At 55.9% G+C, this 27,601-nt stretch overlaps 2 protein-coding genes across 4 annotated transcripts in view; both read left to right on the top strand.

Annotated features, from left to right (window-relative positions):
* Rnf157 (ring finger protein 157) overlaps positions 1 to 18,656 on the top strand; it is a 67,359-nt gene extending 48,703 nt beyond the window's left edge. Inside the window, exons 12-20 of one of the 3 annotated variants that reach the window (XM_042702590.1) lie at positions 2,662 to 2,900; positions 3,634 to 3,742; positions 6,404 to 6,515; positions 6,767 to 6,939; positions 7,155 to 7,217; positions 8,295 to 8,343; positions 10,151 to 10,261; positions 15,966 to 16,881; positions 17,129 to 18,656. In XM_042702590.1, coding sequence (XP_042558524.1) covers positions 2,662 to 2,900; positions 3,634 to 3,742; positions 6,404 to 6,515; positions 6,767 to 6,939; positions 7,155 to 7,217; positions 8,295 to 8,343; positions 10,151 to 10,261; positions 15,966 to 16,087 — 978 coding nt within the window. In that variant the 3' untranslated portion in view covers positions 16,088 to 16,881; positions 17,129 to 18,656. Of the gene's footprint in view, positions 1 to 2,661; positions 2,901 to 3,633; positions 3,743 to 6,403; positions 6,516 to 6,766; positions 6,940 to 7,154; positions 7,218 to 8,294; positions 8,344 to 10,150; positions 10,262 to 10,999; positions 11,309 to 14,465; positions 14,535 to 15,965; positions 16,882 to 17,128 lie in introns of those variants that run through there. The other 2 variants (XM_042702591.1, XM_042702592.1) reach the window with 2 other exon arrangements.
* Positions 18,657 to 20,248: 1,592 nt separating this feature from the next.
* Foxj1 (forkhead box J1) lies at positions 20,249 to 24,187 on the top strand. Its single transcript, XM_042702593.1, has 2 exons — positions 20,249 to 20,749; positions 22,371 to 24,187. Exons 1-2 carry the CDS (start codon positions 20,249 to 20,251, stop codon positions 23,136 to 23,138), a joined length of 1,269 nt encoding a protein of 422 aa, XP_042558527.1. The 3' UTR covers positions 23,139 to 24,187.
* The last annotated feature ends 3,414 nt before the right edge of the window (positions 24,188 to 27,601 follow it).

Below are 27,601 nucleotides of genomic sequence, written 5' to 3'. Positions count from 1 at the left end.
GAGTCGGTAGGATGAAAAGCATGAGTCACAGGTGCCTAACTAGAATTGTTGTTTTTTAGTTGATTGATTTTTTGTTATTATAGAGGTGATGTACAGAGGGATTACATTTACATGAGTCAGGTAATAAGTACATTTTCTTTCATACGGTGTCTTCTATTCCCTCATTTTCTCCCAGCCCCTCCCCCGCATCTCCACGCATGAATTGTATAGTTCACTTTTATCCATGTCCTGTGAGCTCCACCGCTGCACTTTTGTGCTCTTCTTCCTTCAAGTCCTGTACGCTCCCCACAACCCTTCCAGAGCTGTACTCTGAATGTACTGCACATAGGTAAAGAAGACAGAATCATCAAAAAATAAAAACTAAAGGAAAAAGAAAGAAAGGGAAAGGGGGTAAAAAGTCTCTTGTTTCTGTATCATAGAGTTCACTTCAGTATGTGTATTATTTTATAGAATTATGAAGAGTCACTTAGGCATTGTGCCTTGTGTTTCTTTCCTAAGAATATCCTCTTTTGGTCTCACTCTCTGTGAGCTTCTAGAATCCTGTATAATTTATCATAGTCCAGTGCATTTTAGATCTAATTTCCACATATCAGAACATGCATCCTTGGTCTCTCTGAGCTTGGCTTAACTCCTTAACGTGATTTGTTCTGGTTCCATCAGTTTCCCTGCAAATGATATTTATTATTATATATTTGTATTTATTCTATTTTATTCTTTTTCTTTTCTTTTTTTCTTTTTCTTTTTCTTTTTCTTTTTTTTTTTGTCAGTCATGGGGACTGAACTGCGCTGGGGCGCTGTCCCTGAGCTCTTCAGCTCAAGGCTAGCGCTCTACCACTTGAGCCACAGTGCCACTTCCAGCTTTTTCTGCTTATGTGGTGCTGAGGAATTGATCCCAGGGCCTCAGGCATGCAAAGCAAGCACTCTACCACTGAGCCACCTTCCCAGCCCCCTATTCTATTTTATTCTTTCCACAGTTTTTGGATTCCCTCATCTATTGTAGGGAATCTGGGCTGTTTCTATATCTTGGCTAATGTAAATAAACATGGATATATGAGTGTCCTTATATCCTGGCTCTTGATGTTCAGGGTAGATGCCCAGGAACATATGGCTGGGTCGTAGGAAAGGTCTGTGTTTGGTAGGGGGGAGAGGGTAGTTTGTTTTTAATTTTTGTTGGTCGTGAGGCTTGAATACTGGGCCTGGCACTGTCTCTTTGCTCTTCAGCTCAAGGCTACTGCTCTACCACTTAATCTACAGTGCCACTTCCATTTTTTTCTGCTTATGTGGTGCTGAGGAATTGAACCCAGGGCTTCATGCATGCTAGGCAAGCACTGTCCCACTGAGCCACCTTCCCAGTCTGATTTTTTTGGTGCCAGTACCAAGCTATTTTTGTTATGATGGCTCTGTAATAGAGTTTGAGGTCTTTGATACCACTTGTATTGCTTTTTGGGTTTTTTTTGACCATCATGGGTCTTGAACTCTGGGCCTGGGCGCTTTCCCTGCGCTCTTCAGCTCAAGGTGAGTGCTCTACTGCTTGAGCCACAGCACCACTTCCGGTTTTCTAGTGGTTTATTGGAGATAGTCTCACGGAGTTTTCTGCCCGGGCTGGCTTTGAACTGTGATCCTCAGATCTCAGCCTCCTGAGTAGCTAGGATTACAGGCTTGAGCCACCGATGCCCAGCGTTTCTGTATCTATTGAAAGATGATCTGTGGTTATTGTTTTTGGCTCTGTTGATGTAGTGAATTACATTTATTGATTTGTGTTTGTGTTAAACCAGCCTTGCATTTTTTTTTTTTTTTACAGATTGAGCATTAATGTGTAAATTGTACAAAGAAAATAGTTGGAAGAAATTGTACTAGAATACTAACAAAAGTTACTTTGGTCTAAGCACCGGTGGCTCATGCGGACAATCCTAGCTACTTAGGAGGCTATGATCTGGAGGATCATGGTTTGAAGCCATCCTGGGCAGGAAAGTCTGTGAGACTCTTATCTCCAATTAACCACAAAAAGTGGGAAATGGAACCTTAGCTCAAGTGGTAAAGCATCAGCCTTGAGCACAATAGCTCAAGCCTCAGCACCAAAAAAATAAAAAATAAAAAAAAGTTTCTTTGGATAACTCATTATTGGAATTTTTTCCTTCTATTTTGATGTTTTCCAAATGTCCTTAGTGCTTATTTATGTCTATTATTATAAGAAAAAGTAGCTATTGTGAAGAATGAGCTAGGAGCCTGGTTCTTTGACTTTTTATGTTTCCTTTACATCTGACACAGAAACTTTTCTTACCAGATGTGAAGAAAACCCAGCAGATGTAAAGAAAACAAATTTTAGCTATAGTAAGAAACATGAAACCAGGAACTGGTCGCTCATGCCCATAATCCTGGCTGCTCAGGAGGCTGAGATCTGAGGACCACAGTTCGAAGCCAGCCCGGGCAGAAAAGTCTGTGAGACTCTTATCTCCAATTAACCACCAGAAAACCAGAAGTGGAGCTGTGGCTCAAAGTGGTACAGTGCTAGCCTTGAACAGAAAAGCTCCAGGACAGCGCCCAGACTCTGAGTTCAAGTCCTACAACCCACAGAAAAGAAAAAAAATGAAAGAAACGTGATGGTGCCCCCCAAAACAATAAGCACTTAAGTAATTTTTCAACTTGTCTCTGGTCCCCTAGTCCTCAGAGAACATTCCACCAGGTTATGAAGTGGTGTCTCTTCTGGAAGCCCTCAACGGGCCTCTCACCCCGTCCCCAGCGGTTCCTCCACTGCATGTGCTTGGAGACGGCCACCTCTCAGGAATGCTGCCTTCGTACGGCAGTGACAGCCACCTGCCCCCCGTCAGGACACTGTCCCCCCTTGACCGCCTGTCTGACTGCAGCAGCCAAGGACTCAAGCTCAAAAAGAGTCTCTCCAAGTGAGTAGCCAGCACGTGTGCCTCTCTGGGCCATATTCCAAACCGTCCTGTCCCTTCCCCGCATGCTGTCATATCCTGGGCCCAGGGCTGCTTCACCACACCCCTGAGGGGTCCCCTCGGGAAAGGTCAGCCATCCCTAGGAGATGAAACAAATTGTCTGGAGAATTCCCCTTAGATGAGCCTGCCACTTGTTCATTTGAGAGGGAGCCAGGGGCACAGGGCAGAAGACATTGAACCAATGAGGAGACAGGACCACTCAGGCCCCTGGGGAGCATGGCTTACTCTGAAGATGGAAAGATCTAGCTGGAAGCATGGCTCAGTAGAGAACACTCGCCTAGCAAGTGCAAGACCCCGAGTTCAAACCCCAGTACCAGACTCTGAGACTGAAGGCACCTCATGACCCTAACTCCTAAACAGCTAAATCCAATGGGGGCATAATCACCACAGCGTCTACCACAGAGGGTCTTGCACATGGAAGTATTGAGACCCTAGCAATATTGGTCATTTTTTCCCCTAAGATCAGGCAGCATTTCCTTAAAGGAGCAAGAAGCAGAAGGGGTCTCTGTCTCCCCTGTCCCCGCTCTCCACACCTCTCCCCTCACCCTGGGGGCCTGGTGTTGGCTGGCTCCCCTGGTGTCATCTTCCCATGCCGTCTGCAGGAGAGGAGTGCGGGCCAGCTCCCAGCTCTGCGTGGACAGTGGGCGCAACTGCTTTTCCCTCTGGACTTTTACAGATCTGTTTCCCAGAATTCTTCCGTGCTTCACGAAGAGGAAGACGAGCACTCCTGCAGCGAGTCAGAGACCCAGCTATCTCAGAGACCCGAGGTTCAGCATCCCGGGGAGGTGACTGGTTCTCTTTTCCCTCCCTGGGTGCTGGTGCCAGGCACTGCCATGCCCCACCCCCGCCAGCTCCTCATGTCCACCTATTTCATGTGTTTACTAAACCCTCAGCCCCTCCCAGGCGGTGGCCACAAAGTGTCATGAGAGTCACGTGCTCCTCAGTGTGCAGAGCCTGGTCACTGTGGCCTTGTCCTGTCCTGCAAGCAGAGATGGAAGCCATGAGGAGAGCACCAAAGGCCCTGGCCTCCTGGTGCTTCCATCCCTGCAAGGGGGGTGGAGCTTGACACAAGAGCGGGGTGAAAATGTGTGTGCCACGTGTGTGTGTGTGTGTGTGTGTGTGTGTGTGTGTGTGTGTGCAACGGGAGACAGGGGAGTAGACCCTGGAGGGAGGCCCGAAGTAGCACTGCTACTCAACCAGTGGCCCAGGAGCAGGGAGCAGCAGAGCTGAGAGCTGAGAAGAGGGTTCTAGACGTGGGAAAGTAGAGGGCAAGCTACAGGGAGGCCACTGGGGTGCAGTGGCAGAGGACAAACTCCCTGTGGGTCTCTACAGGCTTTCTTTAGCCACCTGCTCTCAGTGGCACTGAGCTAGGGGTGGTGGCACATTTGTAGACAAAGTAACTTAGCCCTCAAAACCAAGGTCTATCTGGGACAGCGCTGCGCTGGCATGGCGTCATTCCCGAGCAAGTGCTTGTCAAATGATGATACTTTTTTTTTTCTTCTTCTTTTTTTTGTCAGTTGTGGAGTTTGAACTCTGGGCTTGGGTGAGCTCTTCAGCTCAAGGCAAGCGCTCTACCACTTGAGCCACAGCACCACTTCTAGTTTTCTAGTGGTTTATTGGAGATAAGAGTCTCATGAACTCTCCTGCCCAGGCTAGCTTTGAACAGTGATCCTCAGATCTGTCTCCAGAAAAGCTAGGATTACAGGCATAAGCCACCAGCGCCTGGCTTCTTGGTTTTGTGCCAGTCTTAGGGTTTGAACTCTGTGCCTGGGTGCTGTCCCTGAGCTCTTCAGCTCAAGGCAACTGCTCTACCACTTGAGACACAGCACCACTTCTGGTTTTCTAGTGGTTCATTGGAGATAAGAGTCCCACTTTCCTGCCTGTGCTGGCTTTGAACCCCACAATCCTCAGATCTCAGCCTCCTGAGTAGGTAGGATTACGGGCGTGAGCCACCAGCACCCAGCTCTGAGCTGCTTTTTTGCTTAAGGCTACAACTCTTCCACTTGAGCCACAGCTTTATTTCTAGCTTTTTCCATAGCTTCTTGGAGATAAAGTCTCACACACATACCTGCCCAGGCTGGCTTCAAACTGTCATCCTCAGATCTCAGCCTCCCAAATAGCTAGATTACAGGCGTGAACCACCAGCACCCAGCAAATTATGAATGAATCTTAACTATAGAAAGAGCCCTCAGCCAGGTATAGTGATGTATACCTGTAATCCCAGCACTGGGGAGACTGAGGCAGGAGAGAATCAAATTGTAGACCAGTCTGCAACAGTTACAGTGATGTGTCTCAAATAGAAAAATTGAGCCAGATTCTGGTGGCTCACACCTGTAATCCTAGCTACTCAGGTGGTTGAGATCTGAACATCTCAGTTCAAAGCTAGCCCCGGCAGAAAAGTCCATGAGACTCTTATCTGCAATTAATCACCAAAAAAAGTGAGAAAGATGGAGCTGTGGCTCAAGTGGTAGAGCTCTAGCCTTGAGCAAAAAAACTCAGAGACAGTGCCCAGGCCCTGAGTTCAAATCCCAGAGCCATCCTCCCCCCACCCCCCCCCCACACACATACACACACCATGGGGAGGGGGAGAATCTAAACACAGACCATTAAAGTATAGTAATAGAGATACACAAAATTTCATATCATTTTGTAGGGAAGATCGAAAGCAGCATTTGAGCTGAATCTTGGAACTCTTTAGACCTGAAAGAAAGGGGAAGAGCGGAAGTGGCGCTGTGAAGTGGTAGAATGCTTGCCTTGAGCTGAAGAGCCCAGGGACAGCCCCTAGGCCCTGAGTTCAAGCCCCACAACCAACCAAAAAGAAAAAAAGAAAAAGGAAGCTAGGGGAGAGAAGCAGCCAGGGAGGGCAGGAGCAAGCCAGGGTCCAGTGAGAATGCTGCTTCACCTGACTGATGCGCATGCGCTGACCTGGTCAGACAGGAGCTGGAGGAGCAGGAAAGTGGCTCCACAGGACTAGGCTTGAGCTGGCGAGGCTGTGTGCCGGCTGGCCGCCTGGCCGATGGGGTGGGGGAACAGGAGCAGAGGTGAGGTTTTTCCTTTCAGTTCGATGGGGCAGAAACTCACCAGACGTGCACATGCAGTGAGGCCCCTGCTGGCCTTCTTTTCTTCCTGGGGAAGCAGGGGGTGTCCCCATGTCACAGCTGCTGGGTGACCTGTGTCACCCGAGCTGCAGTCTTTGTGTGGCCCAGCAGATGCTGGCCCTCGGACAGGAGATGCTGACTGCCACTTCCACCTCCCCTGGGAGACATTCCCCAGGCCCAGGCTGGGGAGGTGCTGACAGGAGAGACGCCATGATACCTCTTCTCCTGTCTGTGAGGAGCCCTTGTCCCTCCATGTCCCCTTTCCTCCCCAGCCCCTGCGCTCACCCCCTTCCTCCCACAGGCTGAGGGTGTGCTTACTCTGTGTCCTGTTGTGTCCTCCATCCCCAGGAATGTGGTGTGACCCCAGAAAGCGAAAACCTCACCCTGTCTTCATCAGGGGCTATTGACCAGTCGTCTTGCACAGGGACTCCGCTCTCCTCCACCATTTCCTCCCCCGAAGGTACAGAGCGGGCCGGGAGGGGCTGCCCGTGCTCCCTCTGCTCTGTAGCCACCGCTGTCCTTCCTCCCGTGGGAGAAGCTAGCTGGGGAGGGAGGAGACTCAGGCCTGAACCCTGCAGCAGGACGGGTACCCCTGGTCCCTGAGCTGAGTTCAGAGCTCCAACTATAGAGGAGCAGGATCTTAGACTCTAAGGCCTGCGTGCTCTGCTCTGGTCAGCTTGACCAGGCTTCCTTCCTCTTCCTCCTCCACAGACCCCGCCAGCAGCAGCCTGGCCCAGTCGGTCATGTCCATGGCCTCCTCCCAGATCAGCACTGACACAGTCTCCTCCATGTCGGGCTCCTACATCGCGCCTGGCAACGAAGAGGAAGGAGAGGCTGTCCCCTCGCCGCAGGGTGCCAGCAGAGCCCCCTCAGAAGAAGATGAGGTAAGGGAAAGGCTCACGCGCTGCTCTGCTCTCTGTTTCACTTGTAGGCCCCAAGTAGCTTCATAAAGGGCCTTTCCAGAGTGGGGTGTTGAGGCTGCTCCCAGGGACCAGACTCCTGGCCGCTGCTGGCTTGGTGCAGATTGGGCTTGAGTTTGAGGCCATGCTTGACCCGAGAGCCCGTGGCAGCTGTGCGCTTAGCTTCTTTTCTCTCGCAGGGGACGCCGGCAGAGTCTCCAGATAGCAATTTCGCTGGCTTCCCGGCAGAGCAGGATGCAGAGGTAACCAGACAGCAGGCACGGCGCCTCTCCCACTGCAGGAGCCCCTGCCTTGGCTTGGGTGCCTTGGCTTGAGTGGGTAGGGGGATTTGAAGGCTTCCTAGTGATATATCTAGAAGGAGTTGGGGGGGGGGGTCCCAGTGAGCGCAGCCCCACCCTCTGGCCTGGACTCTATCCAGTGTCCATTGCTAGGGGACACTAGTTCCAGCATGAGCTATGGTGGACTGAGTTCAAGAGGAGCCTTCCCATGCCAGGCTCTACTTGAGCCTGGAGAATGTGCTGGCCTTGGTGACCTGAGTGGAATAGGGTGACTGGGTCACAAGTGTTCACTGGCACCAGGACGTGAACAAGACTGAGTGAAGAAGCTTCTGCCAGCCCCTATCCCAGCACCCCACCCAGGAGCCCCCAACCAGGGCAAGCAGGGCTACAGCTCAGCATGAGCACCACCACACACACTTTTCAGGCCTTAGTTTTCTGGAGCCAAATCCTCTCAGAGTATGCTTTGGGAGCCTAAGGCGTTTCCAAATGATTTATGATCTCACAATTTGATATATATATATATATTTTTTTTTTTTTTTTGTCAATCATGGGGCTTGAACTCTGGGCCTGGGTGCAGTCACTGAGCTCTTCAGCTCAAGGTTAGGGCTCTACCATTTGAGCCACAGCACCACTTCTGGTTTTCTGGTGGTTCATTGGAGATAAGAGTCTCATGGATGTTCCAGCCTGGGCTGGCTTTGAACTATGATCCTCAGATCTCAGCCTCCTGAGTAGCTAGGATGACAGGTGTGAGCCACTGGCACCTGGCTACAATTTGCTTTTTTTATTTAACAACATCTGTTTCCATCTCAGAGAAACAGGATCAACTAAGCTGCTAACAAGGTTACCCCTGACATACTATGAGCATATGCCTGCAGTGTGGCTGCTGCCTCGGCTCTCAGCTCCCCCTGACCCTCTTACCACGTTAGGTGGGAAGTGCACTATGGACAGAGACCTAGGAGCTAGGCATCGCCATATTGTCTTCAGCCAGTCATTCCGTGCCTCTGATTGCTGTAGACTCATAGGGCCTTCCTTTTGTCCTAGGGAAATGACGTCATAGAGGAAGAGGATGGATCTCCCATGCAAGAAGATGGTAAAAGACCCAGTCCTTTGTTCTCATGTTGATTCTTACCTGGGTATTCTCTAGGGGGCAAAGAAAGGGGAACCACTGTGACTGATGGCAGTGCTCAGCTGTGTGTCTGTTGGGGGAATGGTTGTCTTCTTGACGGTGAGTCAACACAAGTAAGATCTTAGTGGCCTTAGTGACCTTCCCAGCTCCTCCCAGGACTCAGTTCAGGGAGCCAGGGTAAGGATGCTGCCGAGGACACATGTGCAGTTTAAGACCCTGATGCTTCTTGGCCACTCCCACTGGCCTCCTGCTACAGCTGAGCCCAGGTAGCCTCCAGGAGCACCAGGCGGAGCAGCAGAAGCACAGTCTTCAGTGACATAGGCAGGAGTATTGGCAGCTTGTCTGGGCTTGCTTTACTGGGAGAAAGTAGGGTGTGTGATCTTAGAGGCAGCGGACACACAAAGGGCGCTCAGCCTAGTCAAGGACTGCAGGCTGTCCTGGGCCGCCTTACCGTGACCCAGGCCTCGATGTCTTCATTCGGAAGAGTTTGGCCCCCCAGGGCAATGAAAGAGGAGGCAGCCACAGCTCGGGGGCCGCCCTCCTCCTCTGCCCGGGGCACTGAGGGCACCGGAGTGCTGTGGCCTACATGCAGACACGCCAGCAGATGTCATCCTAGTTGCTTCTGCTTTAGCACTGGCCGTTGCTTTGGGGTGTTGGGGGTGTGCATGTGGACTGGTCAGCTCCTGCTAGGGGAGCCTGGAGGAGAGGCGTGCTGCCAGGCCGGCCCTCCCACTCCTGCACCCCTGCCAGGGCTTGAAGCTTCACCACCTCAGTGGATGATTTCAGGGCCCACGGCTCCAGATCATCCTGGGGGATGGCTCCCCCACAGAGTACTTGCTTCCAAGAAGTACGGGGCCAGCTTGTTTCCACCTGACCCTCACAGCCCACACAAAGTGGCTTCTCTCCTTTCACCAAGGAGAAAGGGGGAGCTCAAAAAAAAATCATTCCTACAACTTCCCTTCCCCTCCTACCTGCCTGCGGGTTTCCAGGCAGCTACTCAATAACTTCAGTCTCAGAAGACAGTAAAACAAGCTAGGGGTTGGTGGCTTACAATTGTAATCCTAGCCACTTGTGAGGCTGAGATCTGAGGATCACGGTTCAAAGCCAGCCCTGGCAGAAACTCCGTGAGACTCTTAGGTCCAATTAAGCACCAAAAAAACTTAGAAGCGGAGCTATAGCTCAAGCAGTAGAGCACTAGCTGTGGGCAAAAAAGCTCAGGGACAACACCTGGGCCCTGGCACCAAAAGACAGTGAAACATACGTTTGTGAATATGGTCATTCCAGTTTGATGTGTCAGATAGGGAAGTGAAGGTCTTTAGTTGTTGTTTGATGTGCGTATCAGTTTTCAGGGCCTTCTGGTCATAAACACATCTGGTCATAAAAACATCACGCTGGAGGCACAGGTACCATGAGGGTACCATGAACCGGGGCCAGCCACACACAGCCTTTGAGGCCCCGCCCAGCACAGCTTTCTCCATAGTGCTCCCCTCCCTCAGCACTCTGCAGTGGCCACCCTCCCAGTGAACGGTGGCGAGGAGAGGCCTGAGTAAGGAGCCGGTCAGGATGGCGCCAGGACTCGGACATGCCCACACAATTCGATTCCTTTTTTTTTTTTGTCTGCTCTTTACCCACTTAATTATTGTCTTTTTTTTTTTTAAACATATGATTTGATTTTTTTTTTGTCTCCATCCTTAAGATTTTTATTTTAAGGACAGCAAAGTAGAGGAAAAACCCAGCCAGCCCCTCTCTAACTGCATTAACTCCGTTTCAGGCCAGAGGACATGCGCATTTCTAGGTATGGAGTGTGACAATAACAATGACTTTGACATCGCAAGCGTGAAAGCACTGGACAATAAGCTGTGCTCTGAGGTCTGCTTACCTGGTGAGTGGCAGTCTACTGAACATGAACTTGGTGGGAGACACCCCTCTGCTCTTACCCCTGCTCTCCCCCTGGTACACCCATCTCCCGCCCTACCGTTCCTGCCAAGACGGCCTGGGGTGTGCTCAGGTGCTGGAGACCAGTTCGCTGAGATGCAAGTGAGGAGGCCTCAGGACAGTCCTTGAGCTTTTTACAAAGAGCAAGTCCTGCTCTGAGAATAATGGGGTAGGAAGAAAAGGGCAAAAATTCGTCTCCTTGCAATTTGGCCGCCTCCTTGCAATTTGGCCGGACCGTATGCCCTCCGTCGCCATCCTGCAGATGCCGTGTCAGGTGGCCTATCTTGTTTTCATCAGCAGGAAGTTTGAGCAGACAAGCACCTCCCCCCATTCTCCCATCCTCCCCTCCCCACCCCAAGTCTTGGAACCATAGCCTGAGCCCATTAACAGTGAAACCATACTCCTCAGAGGATGTGTGCTTAGTGAGTATCAGAAAGGAATTTGAAAGGCAGCATTTTATAGGCCAGCGAATGGCTTTGTGAGCCAGTGAGCTTCAGGTTGCCAGATGCATTGCACATAATAGGTTCAGATGCCAAAGGAGAGGCCGGGGTCAGGGATGCCTGCTCCCCAGAGCCCCAGCTTTCAATTTGTCCCTATTCCCCTTCACGACACCAAACTGAATCCAGGATAATTAATTCCATGTTCAAGCAGCCATGCTACTCAGAACACTCTGAGCACATTCAAGGGCTCTAAGAACCACTTGTGAAAAGTCTTGCCCAACTAGACTGGGTCAAAAGTCCCCTTCCCCCGGCTTCACCGCAGAGATTGTCTCCATGCTGTGCTCTTTGCAATCCTCCCAACATGGCGGCGTGAAGACCTGCTTCAGCTTCAGAACGGCCACTCCTGGGTCCAGTGCTTTACTCGCTGAGCGAAGTGGCTGGAGGTGTTGGAGCCACACGGCCGTCCGTGGTTGCCACTCTCCATGGGCCTGTGCCAGTCACGGTCCCAGCAGGCCCTGGTTGCACGCCAGCCTGTGGCAGGGGAAGCCAAGAGACTCGTGGTCCCGCCTTTCCAAGGGCACCTCAGTCATTCTGCAGATTGTCCTGGGGATACTACCCGGGGCCTCGGTGAGGCGCAGGGGACAGTATCCGCTCACCTGCTTCCCCCGCCCTCGGTCAGGGCGTCCCCCTTCCTGAGCATGGTGAAGGGACGCGCACCCACTTGGCCACCGCCTGCCCAGTTCAGCCTGGACCAGAGCTGCTCGGGACCTCGGCTCAGCTCACTCCCTGCCTTCCCCATTTCCGACCTTGCTCTGTCTGTCCATTTGTGTTTCATGTCTTTTTGCCAAATGTAGCTCCTGTCTGTGTGGTTTTGGTTTTTTGGTTTGTTTTTTTATTCGGCTCATTTCTGTTCTCTGACTAGTGTGAAAGTTCATGTTCACTCTGCGCCAGCGCCATCCTCCCTGCCTTGCTGGGCCCCACACCAAGCTGCTGGCCTGTGCACTTCGAGGGCTCTTGCTTAGGGCTGTAGGCAGGCTTTCAGGTCCTACCCAAAGGGTCTGCTGCGTTCACTGCACCAAGAGCTTCCAAGGAAAAAATGCTTGCGAGGTTATACAAACATCTGTTCATCGAAAGTGGGCTTGCTTGAGAGACGAGGCTGGTGAGGGGGATTTGTTTGTAATTGGCCTCCTCGGTTGATAGTTGGGTGAGGATGGTGCCTAAGCCCAGCTCTGCCAGCAGCCTGTCCCCTCAAGAGCTCCCCAGCACAACCCTGATTTTGGCAGAGGAAACTGCTGGGGTGGTTTGAGCCAACGGGGCTGTGGAAATGAGCTTATTTGTTCTGCTTCCTCTTCTGACCTCCCTCCAGCCAAGCTGCTTGTATTTATTCCACTTCTGGAGGGGAGGGGGAAAGGGCTGAAAGTACAGGAAAGAGGAAAAGCAGCCTTTAGGGCCTTTAGCGCGACTTCTAGAAGCAGCAGTTCACTGTGTGGCCAGACATGAAATCAAAGGCTGGTGGTACGGATCGGGGAGGAGTTCCCTGTCTCCTCAGCAGAGTCTGAGGGCTCTCCCAGGGAAAATGCCTGTGGCAAAGCATCTCTTGGGTCAAAGCCAGGAGATCACCTGGAACGTCCATGAACTATCAGGGCCTCTTCACACCCAGCCATAGGGCCAGACTTCCATCTTACATGGGATCTGTAGGCTGTCACAGCTCTTCCAGCTTCTCTGGGTAGGACTCCTCCCTGGAGACTGCTCCTGGTGCAAACGGTGCCCCTCGCGTGCATGCCTGCCCTTCATGAGGGCCATCAGGGAAGGGAATCCAGGGAGGCACCTTGCGCTGCTCTGTGCCCTGGGCTGGGCACATACCACTCCACCAAGTGACTCCCCAACTCGAGGGCTCAGAGGGCACCTGGGTCACCAGCCACTCCTCCAGGTTTTCTGGGGCCCCAAGACCCAGCATAGATTTCTGGTTCTTTATACTAGGGGATGGTATGTTCTGAGACAGATTCTGGAAGGATCTGGGGCTGGTGGTGTCTAAGCAGGCTGACATAGATCTACTTAGAATTAGAGTTGCAGGGGCTGGGAAGGTGACTCAGTGGTAGAGTGCTTGCCTTGCATGCTCGAGGCCCTGGGTTTGATTCCTCAGCACCACATAAGCAGAAAAAGTCGGAAGTGGCGCTGTGGCTCAAGTGGTAGAGCACTAGCCTTGAGCTGAAGAGCTGAGGGACAGCGCCCAGGCCCAGAGTTCAGGCCCCACGACCGACGGGGGAAAAAAAAGAATTAGAGTTGCAGGACCATGCTGCCAAGTCAGTGTGGTTCCAGCTGAGTGGAGGGGAGGGGCAAGTGATACTTCTGGGCCGGCACTTGTGAGAGGAGAAGGCAAGAGAGGAATCTACATAGGGCAGTGGGCCTGGTCAGTAAACCTAAAAGTACTGTGGAAGCCCTCACACGGGCCCACGCCTGTAATCCCAGCTAACTCAGGGAGGTGGAGGTCCAGAGGATTGTACTCACTCCTAGGCAAAAAGTTAGAGATGCAGGAGGCATGAATAGGAGGATCACATTCCAGGCCCATCTGGGCAAGAAGATGTAAGGCCTTCCCAGAAAAATAACTATAGCAAAAGGGATTGCTGGTGTAGCTCAAGTTCACAGAGCATGAGACCCCAAGTTCAGTCTCTTATACCACCAAAAACTAAAATTAAAGATAAAAAAATATTTGTGGCTGGGCACTGGTGGTTCATGCTTGTAATCCTAGCTACTCAGGAGGCTGAGATCTGAGGGTCGAGGTTCAAAGCCAGCCTGGGGAAGGAAAGTCTGTGAGACTTAGCTCCAATTAACTACTATAAAACTGGAAGTGGCACTGTGGCTCAAAGTAGAAGCACACTAGCCTTAAGCAAAAAGCTCAGGAACAGAGCCCAGACCCTGAGTTCAAGTCCCAGAAATGACAAAAATAATTTGTGGAGACCTGACATTGTGTCCTCCTCCCTTCAAGCCTCATAACAAGGCTAAAAATACCTGTTGAAAATCACGTTGCACATCATGCATTCTAAGGGAATAGGAGTTAAGCTTCTCTTGGCTCCAGACAGAAACTGCAGATACAATGGAACCATCATAATGCTGAAGTCCAATCAGTGCTTGGTAGAGGCAGAAAGGGGGTGCAGATCTCCCTCATGAGCTCCCCAAATCTGCCTGTCAGCATCTCATTCTCTTTCTAGCTCTCCTAAAGGGAACTGAAGGAATGTCCCCTTATTTCCCTGTAGCAATTTCAAGTTTCCCCTGCTCCGTTTTCTGGCTACTGGGCCTGGCTGCCACCTGGTAGAGTGGCACAACACTGGGGACGTCCTCAGCACCCAGATGTGTCCAGCCACAAGGTGCTCTGTGGGCCCACCGAGGAGGGACCGCAGTCGGGGTGCTGCAGGCCCTTTCTGGCCATCCAGGCCAAAAGGCTCTGCATTCTGCCAGCCTCCCCTCCCTAGACTGCCCATCTGAGTCTGTTCTACAGGAGCTAATGGGCATCCTGGCCAAGGCTCCCAGGGTGGTAGAGTCCGTACAAGGACACCTGTGCATTTGGTCAGGATGGCCCTCCCGGGCACCTTCTCCCACGCAGGCGCAGTGGCAGTGGTTGTAGTGATGTGGCTGCTGCTGTTTTTTGTGTGTGCGTGCATGTGTGTCTTATCTCTTGTTTACCATTTGCTTTTGGTCTTTCCTACTAAACAGCCGCAGCTCCGGAGTCCTGCCCCATAAACATTGAGGAATAGGTATGACATCTACCAAATTATATAAATGAACAAACAATCTACTTTATTTGGGGTTCCAAACTCAACCACCTGATAATCCCCCACCCCGACACTGCCCGGAGCACCACCCTCAGAGGGAAGAAGGACGTTTGGACTCAGGTCCTAAGGGTCCGGAGCCCGCAGGCAGTCTGTGGGCTCTGGCCACATTCTATTACAGCCTCAGGATGGATTTTCACTAAGGGCATTTATGGAGAACTAGCCCGCAATCCTGCTTCATCCTGGTGATTTGCCACTACAGAGCTGTGTGTCTTGGGCTGGCCAGACCCAAGGCTGACCTGGCCTCTGGACCACGCTCAGTCACACCTCCCCATGGGCACCAGGTGCCATGGTATATATGCCCACCCCCATCCCCCAGGGGGAACTGGTGTCTGATAGGTGTGTGAAAGGCCACAGCTTCCTCAGTGTAGGTGAATGGAGCGGGGTCCAAGCTGCTAGGGAGCAGCTAGGAGGCGCCTTGTGAAAGGCGGCCCAAGCCCACAGCAGAGCCAGGCTTCTTCAGGGGTAGAGGCCAGAACCCCTTTCATCACCGATGGACCGCTCTAGCTTCCCTGGAGAGAATGATTATGGAGCCACCTGCTGGCTGGAGGACAATCAAAGGGAGACCCTGGGGAGACAGGGAGGCCTGAACAAATTCTGGAAGACAGGACTCTGCTCAGCACACTATATGATCCTGGGAGAGAGGGGGGCGTCACCATCAAAGGGATGCCCAAGTGCCCAGCGTGCTGTAAACCAGGCGTGAGGCCCTGGTTGGTGTAGATAACGGGAATGGGACATGCTGGCAGACGTGGCGTAGAGGTGTGCTGGGAGTGGGTTTCCAGGCCTGGCAGGTTTCCAGGACAGCAAGATGAATATAGTCGGTGACACGGGGTCCCCAGGCACTGAAGTTCAATCAGTGCTAGTGTCTCCTGTGGGGACAGCACCAGCAACGCAGTCATGGGGAGGGAAGCTGAGTCCCACCCAGACTGTCTGACCCCTGGACCCTGGTGGTTGGCTAGCGCCTTCCTGCCTGTCCTCAGCCACCACCACCACCCCCCCCCCCCCCCGCACCCAGCCAACACACGCACCTTCTCACTCCTCCCCACTTCCCCCCGCTCTGCAAGACACAGCTCAGCGAGGCCATTGCCTTGTCCTCATCCATGGAACAGGTGAACTCCAGACCCAAATAATTTACACACCCCAGTGGGTCCTAGGGTACGTTCCCAAACAGGGAGCACCTGGCACGTGCCACAGTGATGCTTCCGCGGCCCTGCATATGTCAGTGCCCCTTTTTCCCGTTCTTCCTTACTGTGGCTTGCACACACAGGAGTTTCAGGTCCCAAGCATCCTGCTAGCTTCCGCTGAGCTGCACTGCCCTGTGGGAGACGCTGTGTGGACTTGCCCTGCGGCCTGGCTCTTGTAACCTTCATTTTGTTTTCTCCAGGTACCTGGCAGGCTGACAATGTTGTCAGCCACCGGAACAGCCAGCGCCGGCGCTTATCATCCAGCAGCCTGGAGGACCCCGAGGAGAACAGGCCCTGTGCGTGGGGTCCGTTGGCTGTCTGAGAACACCCACCCCTGTATCCAGGCCCCTCCTGTGTGCATTCCATCCATCCTCACTGGACCACTGGCCTCCTGAGCGTCCCCCACGAGATGGGCACGGAATCAGCCCACTCTTCTTCCCAACCTGGTTTCCTATACCTGACCCCCCCCCTCCCGCACCCTCTCAGAAGGGACCAGAAGCTCTCCTTTCTCCTGTGGGCTCACACCCATGAGACCCTTCGCAGAGACTGGCATATGCCCATTGATCTGCTCAGCAGGTGGAGCTGGGGATGCCCCTCTTCTCCTGAGACGGTGGACCAAGCAGCAAGAGTTCGGGCAGCTTAGTTACAGACACCCATCTCTGGCAGTTTCTGGTCTCTGCGCCTCGTAATCACGTCAGAACCGCGGTGTGGGTGTGGGGAAGGCCCCTATGAGAAGGGAGGGCCAGCTTGCGCTCTGTGGACCTGCCCCCTCCTGGGGCACCCAGAGCTGCTTTCTGAGGGGCAGGGAGACGGGGCAACCTAGGTATGAGTTGGCAGCCAGCTCTTCCTTGTGGTCGTGGGGCGGGGCTCCTGTGTTCACGTGCCTGTCTGAGGCCCCAGGTAGGAGCACTTACCCCTCTCCCCGCCCAAGGCCTCATCAGGAGCCGTCAGGAAGGCACCACTGCAAGCAGCTCATTTCTGGAACACCTCTCCGTGTATATCCAGGGGCAGGGAGCAGGGGGTCTTTAATACTACCACCCTCATCTCCACCTTTTTTTTCTTAAATAACTGAAGAAATAGGCTAAGGAAACTATAGACTAGTGCCACTCAAAAGTGGTGTTCAAGCTGATGCCGGTGGCTCATGCCTGTCATCCTAGCCACTCAGGAGGCTGAGATCTGAGGATCACGGTTCAAAGCCAGCCCAGGCAGGAAAGTCCGTGAGACTCTTAGCTCCAGTAAACCGCCAGAAAACCAGAAGTGGCGCTGTATAGCTCAAGTGGTAGAGCGCTCACCTTGAGCTGAAGAGCTGAGGGACAGCGCCCAGGCCCAGAGTAAAACCCCACCACCGACAAAAAAAAAAAAGTGTTCAGGGTCACCAAAGAACATGGTGCAGAGCCCCAGGCCAGAAGCAGTGGCCTGGAAGCCAGAGAGAGGACTGGGGTCAGAGCCTTCCTGTGGAGGTCCCTCCACAGCTTTGAGGTATTCCCAGCCTTCCAGATCTCCTGAGCGTGACAGGCAAGGGGCAGGTAGAGGCGATTTAGGGATGCTCAGTTGGCTACCAAACCACGCCTGTAATCAGCAGGGCTGGCCTGGAAGTTGTTGGGTGTCCACCTTTCTCATCTCAAGGTATTCCTCCTGGCTTCTGGCTTCTGAAAAATGTGCTTATTTAGTGGGACATGTGATAGCCTGGAAAACAGAACCGGAAGTGATTACTGTTAGAAGCAGAAGGCCTCGGGCTGGGCCTGCGATGTGTTAGGATTGACAGTTGTCGCCTACCTAGGTGAACTTTCCAAAAAAAAGGAGCTGTGGCTCTTTTTGGTGTAGCCGCAGAGGCCCAGGAGTACGGTGATTGTCACACTGCCTAGTGGTTGTGGCACATGGCCTGCCCTTCTAGAGAGGGGCGTCTGTCCTGCCTGGTGAGCTTGAGTTCCCGTGTCATGCCCACCCTCTCCGAGAACCACAGGGAGCCCCGCCCCCACCAGGACCTCCTTTCCTTCCTGCGACATTCTCAGACCCTGTTGATATTCCAGGTTTGAACCAGTATAAGTTGAGCAATAACCCTACTTCCTAACTTCCTTGCAGTATGACCCTAGAAGCAGCAGGCAACAGGGAGGGTCCCTCCTCCTGGGTGGTGGCTCACAGGCCCCCCCCCTCACCCAGCAGGCAGGCAGTGTTCACGGTGTGGTGTGATCCACAGCCAAGGGGCAGGAGACTCAGGTAAACAGCAGGAACTCTCAAGAAGAAGCCATTATGGCCAGCCCTTCCTCACAAGCCAGTGCGCCATAACCCTCCTAGGTGGGCCTCGGCTCCGTGGCCAAGACACACCTAGGGTAGTCAGCGTGCCCTTTATACTGCCTTGTCCAATTCCTGCTCCCCTTCTCATTTAGCTCATGGTAAGCAGAAACAGCCCATCCGCCCGAATGGGCCTCCGTCAGCCTGACCAGGAACAGGACAACCTTCACGCCTGCCCTAGTCTGTTATAGAGGTATTCATGTTGAACTTGCCCAGGGAGTGTGACGGAGGCCTGTCTCTGACCACACAGCCTGGCCCCCGGGTGCTCTTGCTTTCTTAGTGGTCTTGATTCCCTCGAAGAATCTTCTTGCCTTCTACCCCGTTCTATCCCACCAGAGTATATGCTCCCCCCCAAGGGGCACCTCCCAGGCACAGACCCAAACACTAAGCTGGCTTTCTGGAAGCGAGGTCCTGCCCACCTGGTGTTGGCATGCCGTCACTCATTTTGCTTAGGAGCTGCGTACCTGGTGTGTGCGCGTGCGCGCTGCGTGCACCGACCACGTGCGCCGTCGGAGGACGCGCACGCGCACTGCAGTGGGGACGTCGAGGATGCAATATTTATGGATTGCTGCATGATTCTTAAAAATGAATAAAACTGTTTACATGGGAAGGAGAGGTGTGAACCCCACGGTGGATTCGTGTGTGGCCTTCCTGCCTCCACTTCCTGACCTGCCTGCAGCCTCAGCTCCAGCTCTGGGCCCCGGCCGCCTTAAACCGGAGACCTCCCCCTCGGCCACTGGAATGGGGGGGGGTGACAGCCCTGCAGAAGCTTCTGGAATGCCAGCTTCCAGGAGCTTGGCGGCACAGGGAGGGAGAGAGCCGCTTACCGGGAGGCGCCGGGGTACCCGGCGCGGGGTGCGGGCCGCGGGTCCGGCTCTGCGGGTGTGAGCGGCAGGTGGCATCGGAGTCAGACCTGCCCGCGGCCACCGGCCAGGGCCCAAAGCGGGGGGGGGCGGGGGAGGAGCAGCCCGAGCCCGCGGGCAGGGGCCCGGCGCTGGCCTCCCGACCCCGCCGCCCAGCCGGCCGGGCCTCGGCGCCGCCCGAAGCCCGACGCGGGCGGGGGCGGGCGTGGCCGTTCCCGGGGCCTCGGGCGCGAGTCGCGCGCTTGGGCGACCCAGCGCGGGGCCCTCCGGCGGGAACGCACCCCGACCCGCCGGCGGGTAGGGGGCTGGGTGGCGCGGGAGAGGGCGGCACGGGGAGGGAGTTCCGACAGAGCCGCCGCCGCCGCCGAGAGGAGCGCGAGCCCGGGGTCTCCTTGGCGACGCGCTGGCCAATAGCAGCAGCGGAAGCTGTTTACGGGGGCGGGGCGTCGCCATGGCAGCGGGAGAAGCCTTCGGAACGGCTACTTAATGCCGGTCCCCAGGCCGCGGGCACTCGGAGAAGCGCCGTCGGGCGAGGGGGGGGCATCGAGAGGCGCTGGCGGGGCCCTCGAGCTGGGGGCACGGAGCCGCGGGGGTGTGGGAGGAACTTCTTCCAGAACCTTCCTCTGGCCCGGGCTGCGCTCTGAGCCAGGTAAGGGACCAGGAGGGCTGCGGGTCACGGGAAGCCAGGGCGTCGCTACCAGCCTGCTCTGCCCACCGATCCCCGACGGAAACGGTGGGGCTGGGGACTGACATTTGAGGGGTTTCGGGGACCCCGCTCCTGCCCCCTCCCCCGTAACTCATTTCCCCTCTCGTCCCGGGATCCCTGATCCTAGAGCCTCCTTTCTGGGTCCGGATCGCCTCCCTCGCCCCAGCCGTGGTTCTGCCCCCCCGTCCCCCCACTTATTTTCCTCCTGCTTGCTGGGGGTCGTCCCGATTTCCCGCGCTTGGACTCCGCTGCCCTCCTCTCCCCCGCTTCCCTGTGTGGCGAAAGAACCGTCGAAGGGCTATGGGAGCGATGGGGCGGGACGGCGGGGGTCAGGCCCGGGCGCTGCAGAGCCCTCCCCGGCGGGGTGACCGCGCAGCCCCCCCTCCGCCCCCCTCTGCCCTCCCCGGGGGGGGGCGGGAGAGCGCTCAGGCCCCCCCCCGCTCTGCTCCCGCAGGCCCCGCATTGGTGTTTGGAGGAGGCGACCCCCGGGTCGCGGGATGGAAGCGCGAATCCCGGAGGCCGCGTAACTGGAGCCTCGGGAAGCGGCGGGCCGGAGAGCGCGGCGGGCCAGCCGGGCTCGGCTCCTGCCTGTTGACCGCCCCCTCGGAGAGTTCCCGCAGACATGGCGGAGAGCTGGCTGCGCCTCTCGGGAGCGGGGCCGGCGGCGGAGGAGGCCGGGCCTGAGGGCGGCCTGGAGGAGCCGGACGCCCTGGACGACAGCCTCACCAGCCTGCAGTGGCTGCAGGAGTTCTCCATCCTCAACGCCAAGGCGCCCACCCTGCCCCCGGGGCTCACGGACCCCCACGGCTACCGCCAGGTGCCCGGCTCGGTGGCGCCCGGGTCCCCCCTGGCGGCCGACCCCGCCTGCCTCGGGCAGCCGCACACGCCGGGCAAGCCCACGTCGTCCTGCACGTCGCGGAGCGCGCCCCCGGGCCTGCAGGCCCCGCCCCCCGACGACGTGGACTACGCCACCAACCCGCACGTGAAGCCGCCCTACTCGTACGCCACGCTCATCTGCATGGCCATGCAGGCCAGCAAGGCCACCAAGATCACGCTGTCGGCCATCTACAAGTGGATCACCGACAACTTCTGCTACTTCCGCCACGCCGACCCCACCTGGCAGGTAGGGGAGGCGCGGGTGGCCGCCGCTCCCTCCTCCCGGCCCCGCACCGGGCCTCCTCCCGGATCTGCCAGGCCACGTGTTGGGGGGTGCAGCTAGGACACCCCCCCACCCCCTCCCCGACGTGTGGAATCCAGTTCTTGACTTCAGAGGACGGAGGGAGGAGACGATGGGGGAAGAGGGGGACACAGGGCTTCAGGGCGCAGATTTCCAGGTTCTGAGGGACCAGCGTCATCTCCCGGGGAGGGTGACTGGTTGAGGGAAGATTCTTGTCCCGAGTTCTAGAATTCCTAGACAAACTGATCCAGGACTTTCTCAGGGACCCAGACTCAGAAGAGGAAAGGAAGTCCTTCCTGCCTGCCTCTGCCCTGGTGCCTTGCAGGCCTCTGGTTTGAAGGAGGGCCGGGCAGGGCAGAGCGCTGGGGGGGTATGAGGGCCCGCCGCTGCCCGGCGCAGGGGGTACGGGGCCTTCCTAACGCCACCGTCCCAGCCTCCACTTCAACCTCTCCCCACTTTCCTGCCTTCACTCTTCCCCTTGTCAGCTAGGCTCCCTAGGGGAACAATTACCTGAGCCAGGTGCTTTCCACAGGGGCTCTTCTTGCTGCACTGGCTTCATGTTCCCAGTCTCCGGAACCCGGCACAGAGCAGCCAAGGGGCCCAGGCCGCCATGTAAACATCCTAGCCTCGCTGAGGTCACTGCCCACCTTGCTTGACTTGCTATTCTAGCCAGGACCCCTGACCCCCGACATGGTGTGGACAGAACTAAGGATCCAAGAACGGACAAGGCAGGAGGAGGATGGGTGTACAGCTGAGTAGACATTGCCCTGAGAGTCTTCAGCCATCGGGATCTAAGGATGCCCAGTGTTCCCTGGGGCAGTGCACCGGCTCATAGTGCCAGGCCATTCCAATTTCCCTGACCTGAGGGCAGGAGAGCCCACCCCACCATGACCCACGGCTTGTGCAGCTCGGGCGCTGTGCAGCTCAGGCCTCAGGAATGAGCCCCATGCTCTTGGCTGGGTAATAATCAACGGAGCCTGGGTGGAAAGAGAGGGTTTGCTGCAGGGGTGAAGGCCCGGGCCAGCAGCTGGCTCAACAAACAAGGAATTACTAGATTCCCCCCACCCCCACTCCTCATCCCTACACACACCCTCCTCACACACACACACACACACACACACACCCCTCACTCGCTTCATAGAGGGCCAGCTAAGAGATGGCAGTCCAGGCCCTGGGGGAGCCTAGGGCTTTGGCCAGGCCACAAACAGCAGTATAAGGGAGGGACAGCAGGGGACTCAACCGGACGGTGGTGGGGAGGTGGGGGGAGCACTGAGAGCCACCCCGCAGCTCAGAGCTCGGATGACTGAGCAGGCAGATATCCCGGCAACAGAGAACAAAAGTCCCCAGCAGCACTCCGGGGCCCCAGTGCCCTGTGGCTGGTGTCCCAGAGCCTCAGATGCCTGGTCAGGGAGAGTGGATCTGTCTTCCCCTTCCTTCCCCCCCCCCATCGGAAAGTTGGGGTGGGGGGGAAGCGGAGGAGGAGGCATGAGGAGCCCCCGGTGTCCCTCCGTCACCGCTGCCCCCCTGACCTAGCCCTTCTTTTCCTCTTGCTCTCTCCCCGGCCCAGAATTCCATTCGCCACAACCTGTCCTTGAACAAGTGCTTCATCAAAGTGCCCCGGGAGAAGGACGAGCCAGGCAAGGGGGGCTTCTGGCGCATCGACCCCCAGTATGCGGAGCGGCTGCTGAGCGGGGCCTTCAAGAAGCGACGGCTGCCTCCGGTCCACATCCACCCGGCCTTTGCCCGACAGGCCCCCCCGGAGCCCAGTGCCGCCCCCTGGGCCGGGCCGCTGACCGTGAACACGGAAGCCCAGCAGCTGCTGCGGGAGTTTGAGGAGGCCACGGGGGAGGGGGGCTGGGGAGCGGGCGAGGGTAGGCTGGGGCATAAGCGCAAGCAGCCCTTGCCCAAGCGTGTGGCCAAGGTGCTGCGGCCCTCCACCACGCTGCTGCTGACCCAGGAGGAGCAGGGGGAGCTGGAACCCCTCAAAGGCAACTTCGACTGGGAGGCCATCTTTGAGGCTGGGACTCTGGGGGGGGAGCTGAGCACCCTGGAGGCCCTGGAGCTGAGCCCACCACTGAGCCCCGCCTCCCACGGGGACGTGGACCTCACCGTCCACGGCCACCACATCGACTGCCCCGCTACCTGGGGTCCTTCCGTGGACCAGGCCGCCGACAGCCTGGACTTTGACGAGACCTTCCTGGCTACGTCCTTCTTGCAGCACCCATGGGACGAGAGTGGTAGCAGCTGCCTGCCCCCCGAGCCCCTCTTTGAGGTGGGGGATGCCACCCTGGCCGCTGACCTGCAGGACTGGGCCAGTGTGGGTGCTTTCTTGTAAGAGGCCAGACCCCACCCCACCTCCGGACAGTGCCCAAGTCAGGGCCCAGAACTGCCCCCCCACACCGGCCCACGGACAAGCCCACCTTCCCAGGCAGGGGCTGGGCCAGGTCTCCCGGGGCTGGCTCCACCAGGTCACACTGCTGCCAGCCGAGGATGTCCTCAGATCCAAGCCCAGGAGGCTGCGAACTGGGGGGGTCCAGGACCAGAATTGCTGCCTCCCCTCGTCGGCACCCCTCCCCCATGTACACACAGTGTTTCATTGATTCACATCTCCCTGCCCCTCTCCCCCACCCCGGGACTGAAGAGAGCCGAGGCCTGGAGGGCCCAGCTGGGCTGGGGAGGAGCAGAACTGGGTCCTCCCCAGAGCACCTCACCCTCCTCACCCACTGCCTCCTGCCTCCTCCCCAGGCCTCCGTCCAGAGAAAGTTCCCAGGTACAACAAATGCTCATTAGGTGACAGCAAATTAAGCCCCGGGAGGCCTCTCCCAGCAGCGCCTCCCTGGGGTCCCTGCTGCTGCTAGGAAGGAACAGGGAAGGGGCTGGGCTGGGGGAGGGGTGCAGAAAGGCAGAACGGAGGTAAGGGGGATGCCCAGGGGGGCAAGATGTTCCCTAAGGCCTCTGGGACCTTCGCCTGGCCCCATCCATAGAGATGGGGTAGAGGGTACGAACCCCCTAATCTTTGAGCCCGACTTGAGGCTGAGAGCAGCGGGAAGACGGGGCTCGGGGGTGTCGGGAAGGAGCAGCCAAGCTGCGGGGGTGGGGGTGGGGACAGCCAGACTAAGGTAGTGCACACCGTAGCTGTAGCTAAGCCTTCACCGAGATGTGCCCAGCTCACTGGAACCTGCGGGCACAGGAAGGGGGCGGCCTCACCCCCCCCTGCCTGCACTGGGGGAGGGGCAGCCGGGCCTGGCTCTTCCCTGACCCCCCACCCCCACCCCAGGGTCTGTGACCTGCATCCACCTCTCCACATGGAAGCGAGTTAACATTTTTCATGGAAACGTATTTACAATAAAAGACATTTTTAAAAATAAAATTTGGGAAAAAAAAAAACATCAAAATGTCCTCCTCAGATCTTTCCCTGGGAAGATGGAGAACCTATTGTTTTGGTTGGGGGGGGAAGGGGGGCAGAAGAAGAGTCAGTGAGGACCTGCAGGGACCCCCCCCATGAGCGCCCCTCCTCACCGCCTCAGGGTCCCTGGGGGAAGAAGGGGCTGAGAGGAGGCCTGCACCTCCGGGCTCCGTCCAGGCACTGGGGAGAGCTGTTGCCCAGAGCTCTGGGGGGGCTGGAGGCCCGGAGGAGGTTCACCCTGCCAGGCCCCACGGACTCACAAAGGCCAGCGTGCCCCGGGCTCATGCCATCCCCCACAAAGAGGGCCTGCCCAGGCTCGTCTGCATCCCTGGCCTGGGTCTATTCCCAGCACCTCCCTCCCTGGTCCTCCCGCGTGGAGGAATGGGCTGGGAGGTTGGCGGGGGGGGGGGGGGGGGGGGGGCTCCAGGGTTCTGTTTCTCCACTCTGGTGTATTTACCTGACCCAGCCCAGGGCAAGGCTAGGGAGGAGGAAGGACCCCAGGGAATGGAGATGGAGGGGGAGGGGGGAGTGTGCTCAGATCTTCCTCCCCCCCTCATTCACACTGGCAGACTCACTTTATGAGGGTCCAGACCACTAGGTTCTTGATGGGGAAACCGAGGCACGAGATGTGTGTGTCTGAGGGTCCAGAACCTTTCAGTCCCTTTCCCCTAGGTTTGCTTGGGACCCACCTCCCCACCCAGCCCACAGAAACACACACACACACACACACACACACACACACACACACACACACAATCCTGCCCAGCTCCGCAGACCTCTTTCCATGTCCCTTTCTTTCTCGTCCTCAAGTTTGGCGGTAGGCCAACCTGGCATTCTTGGGGCTAACTCGCTGCTTTCATTTGCTAATTATTCCAAATATTCCAGAAGGGCACACTCACTGCACAGCAGGAGGGGCTGAGGCCTCTCTGAGCCCAGAAGTCAGCCGCCCATCCTCTCCCAGGCGGCACCCAGACGGGGCTGGCTTAGCACAGCCCCAACTCTTCACACCTCCCCTCCTCCCCCACCTCCTCTTCACAGACCCATGCAACATGAGGGGAACAAGGGGAACACCAGCCTTCACCAGCCCCCCAAGATCAGCTTCGGGCCATGGCCAAGATGGGAACATTCTAGAAGGACACTGGATGTGCCACAGCCTGCTGAAAGGGAGGCCCATGCTGAAAGGGAGAAGGACACAGTCTGAGGCCAGATCTCTAGTGGGGCTCAGAATCCACCTTATTCTCTTTGAGATCCCTAGAAACAGGAGCCTGGTATCAGTGGCCACACCTGTAATCCTAGCTCAGGAGGCTGAGATCTGAGGATCACAGTTGGAAGCCAACCCAGGCAGAAAAGTCCATGAGACTGTTATCTACAATTAACCACCCCTCCCCACCCCCCAGAAAAGCCAGAAGTAGAGCTGTGGCTCAAGTGCTTCAGCCTTGTGTGAAAAATCCAAGCTCAGAGAGGGGCTGGGAAGGTGGCTTAGGAGAGTGCTTGCCTAGCATGCATGAAGCCCTGGGTTCAATTCCTCAGTACCACATAAACAGGAAAAGCTGGAAGTGGTGCTGTGACTCATGTGGTAGATCACTAGCCTTGAGCAAAAGAAGCTCAGAGACAGTGCCCAGGCCTTGAGTTCAAGCCCCAAGACTGGCAAAAAAAAAAAAAGGCCAAGGGACAGCATGAGGCCTTGAGTTCAAGCCCTAGCACTGGCATACAAACACACAAAATCACCAATATTGCAGTCAAAACAGGAGAGAGGAGGGGGGTTGTGTAACCTTTCAGAGGGCAGAACTAGGGGTTGGGCAAGTCTGAATTTTCAGTTCAGTGTATTTCTTTTTTTGCCAGTCCTGGGGCCTGAACTCAAGGCCTGGGCACTGTCCCTGAGCCTCTCTATGCTCAACACTAGCGCTCTACCACTTGAGCCACAGCACCACTTCTGGCTCTTTCTGTGTATGTGGTACTGAGGACTCGAACCCAGGGCTTCATGCGTGCTAGGCAAGCACTCTACCACTAAGCCACACTCCCAGCCCAGTTCAGCATCCCTGCTCTAACCAATGAGCAGGGTGGCTCTTTCTTTAAAAAAAAAAAAAAAAGTTCATTTAATCTCAGTATGATGTCCCTAAAGCAAGGCTGCACTCTCTGGAACCTCCTATAACCAGGATTTGGGTCTTAGTGTCAGTCACCCAATCCACAGAGCATGTGCAAGCTCTGTGCCAGCTCTTCAGTTCAAAATCACCTGGTGCCTTCCATACCTTACTTCTTTTGAGCCCATGACAGGTTCTCTGAACAGGTTGATAACAGGGACTTAGAAACAGCTTTGGCTGGAAAGCAAACCAGCCCCTTCCTTGGGATTGAACTTGAAAGCAGGACAAAAGTTTAGCATCTCCGCATCTAGGTTGCGTCCTGTCTCCTTTGCTGAGTCTTCCCTGTGATCACCTTGGGTTCCAGGAAGGACAGGATGGATGGAGAACACCTCTATGACAAGTGATCAAAACTACCCCCAATGGAAGGAACCCCAGAGCCTCACAGGATGGGACATCATTCCCCAAATGAGGACAGTTATCTCTGAGGAGGAGCCTGTACCCCAAGTAAGAGTTCCAGATCACTCCTCTCCAGTGAGGGGCAGCCATGACAATGTCAGAGGTCACGATCAGCCAGATCACTCTTCACTCAATTCTGAAAGTTTTCTCCCCTCATCCTTCCTCTAGTTAAACCTAAAGCTCCTACCTCTACCCCAAGATGAGCTGGAACTCGCCCTTTGCCTCTTCCCATACTGATTTTATTTTTGTTTCTGTGCTAGTCCCAGAGCTTGAACTCAGGGCCTGGGTGCTGTCCTTGAGCTTCTTTTGCTCAGGGCTAGCACTCTACCACTGGAGCCACAGCTCCACCTCTGGCTTTTTTGGTGATCAATTAGAATGAAATGTTTCATGGGCTTTCCTGCCCAGGTTAGCTTTGAACCGTGATCCTCAGATCTCAACCTCCTGAGTAGCTAGGATGACAGGTGTGAGCCCCTGACTCCCAGCTTCATTGTTGCTTTCTTTATTCTATGTGTTGAGGAGAGTGGCTGGACCTGCCCTGAAGGGGGGTTTCTGGTCTAGAACTCTAGTGACAGGGTGACGTGATTGCATTCTCAAGGACTGGGGAAGAGGGGAAGGAAGCCCTTTCATTTCCCAAAAGAAGGAGCCAGCCTTCTGTCCCTGAAACTCCTGCTTCTTCCCTTTCCCCACGAAAACCCCCAGCCAAGAATTCTACAGCAGGAGGGGAGAAGAAAGGATTGGAGCTGGGGCCTTGGAGCCTTCCCCTCCCACCCTAAGTACTTCCTATTCCACAGGACAAGCCACAATGGGGGGGGGGGGCAGTGACCCTCAGACCTAAAAGCCCCTGGAGTTCTCCCC

The sequence above is a fragment of the Dipodomys spectabilis genome, unplaced genomic scaffold (genome assembly GCF_019054845.1).
Source record: "Dipodomys spectabilis isolate Male_0828 unplaced genomic scaffold, ASM1905484v1 ptg000329l, whole genome shotgun sequence".
Taxonomy (NCBI): Eukaryota; Metazoa; Chordata; class Mammalia; order Rodentia; family Heteromyidae; genus Dipodomys; species Dipodomys spectabilis.
Note: the sequence above shows the minus strand (reverse complement) of the source record. Positions and strands in the feature narration are given on the sequence as shown.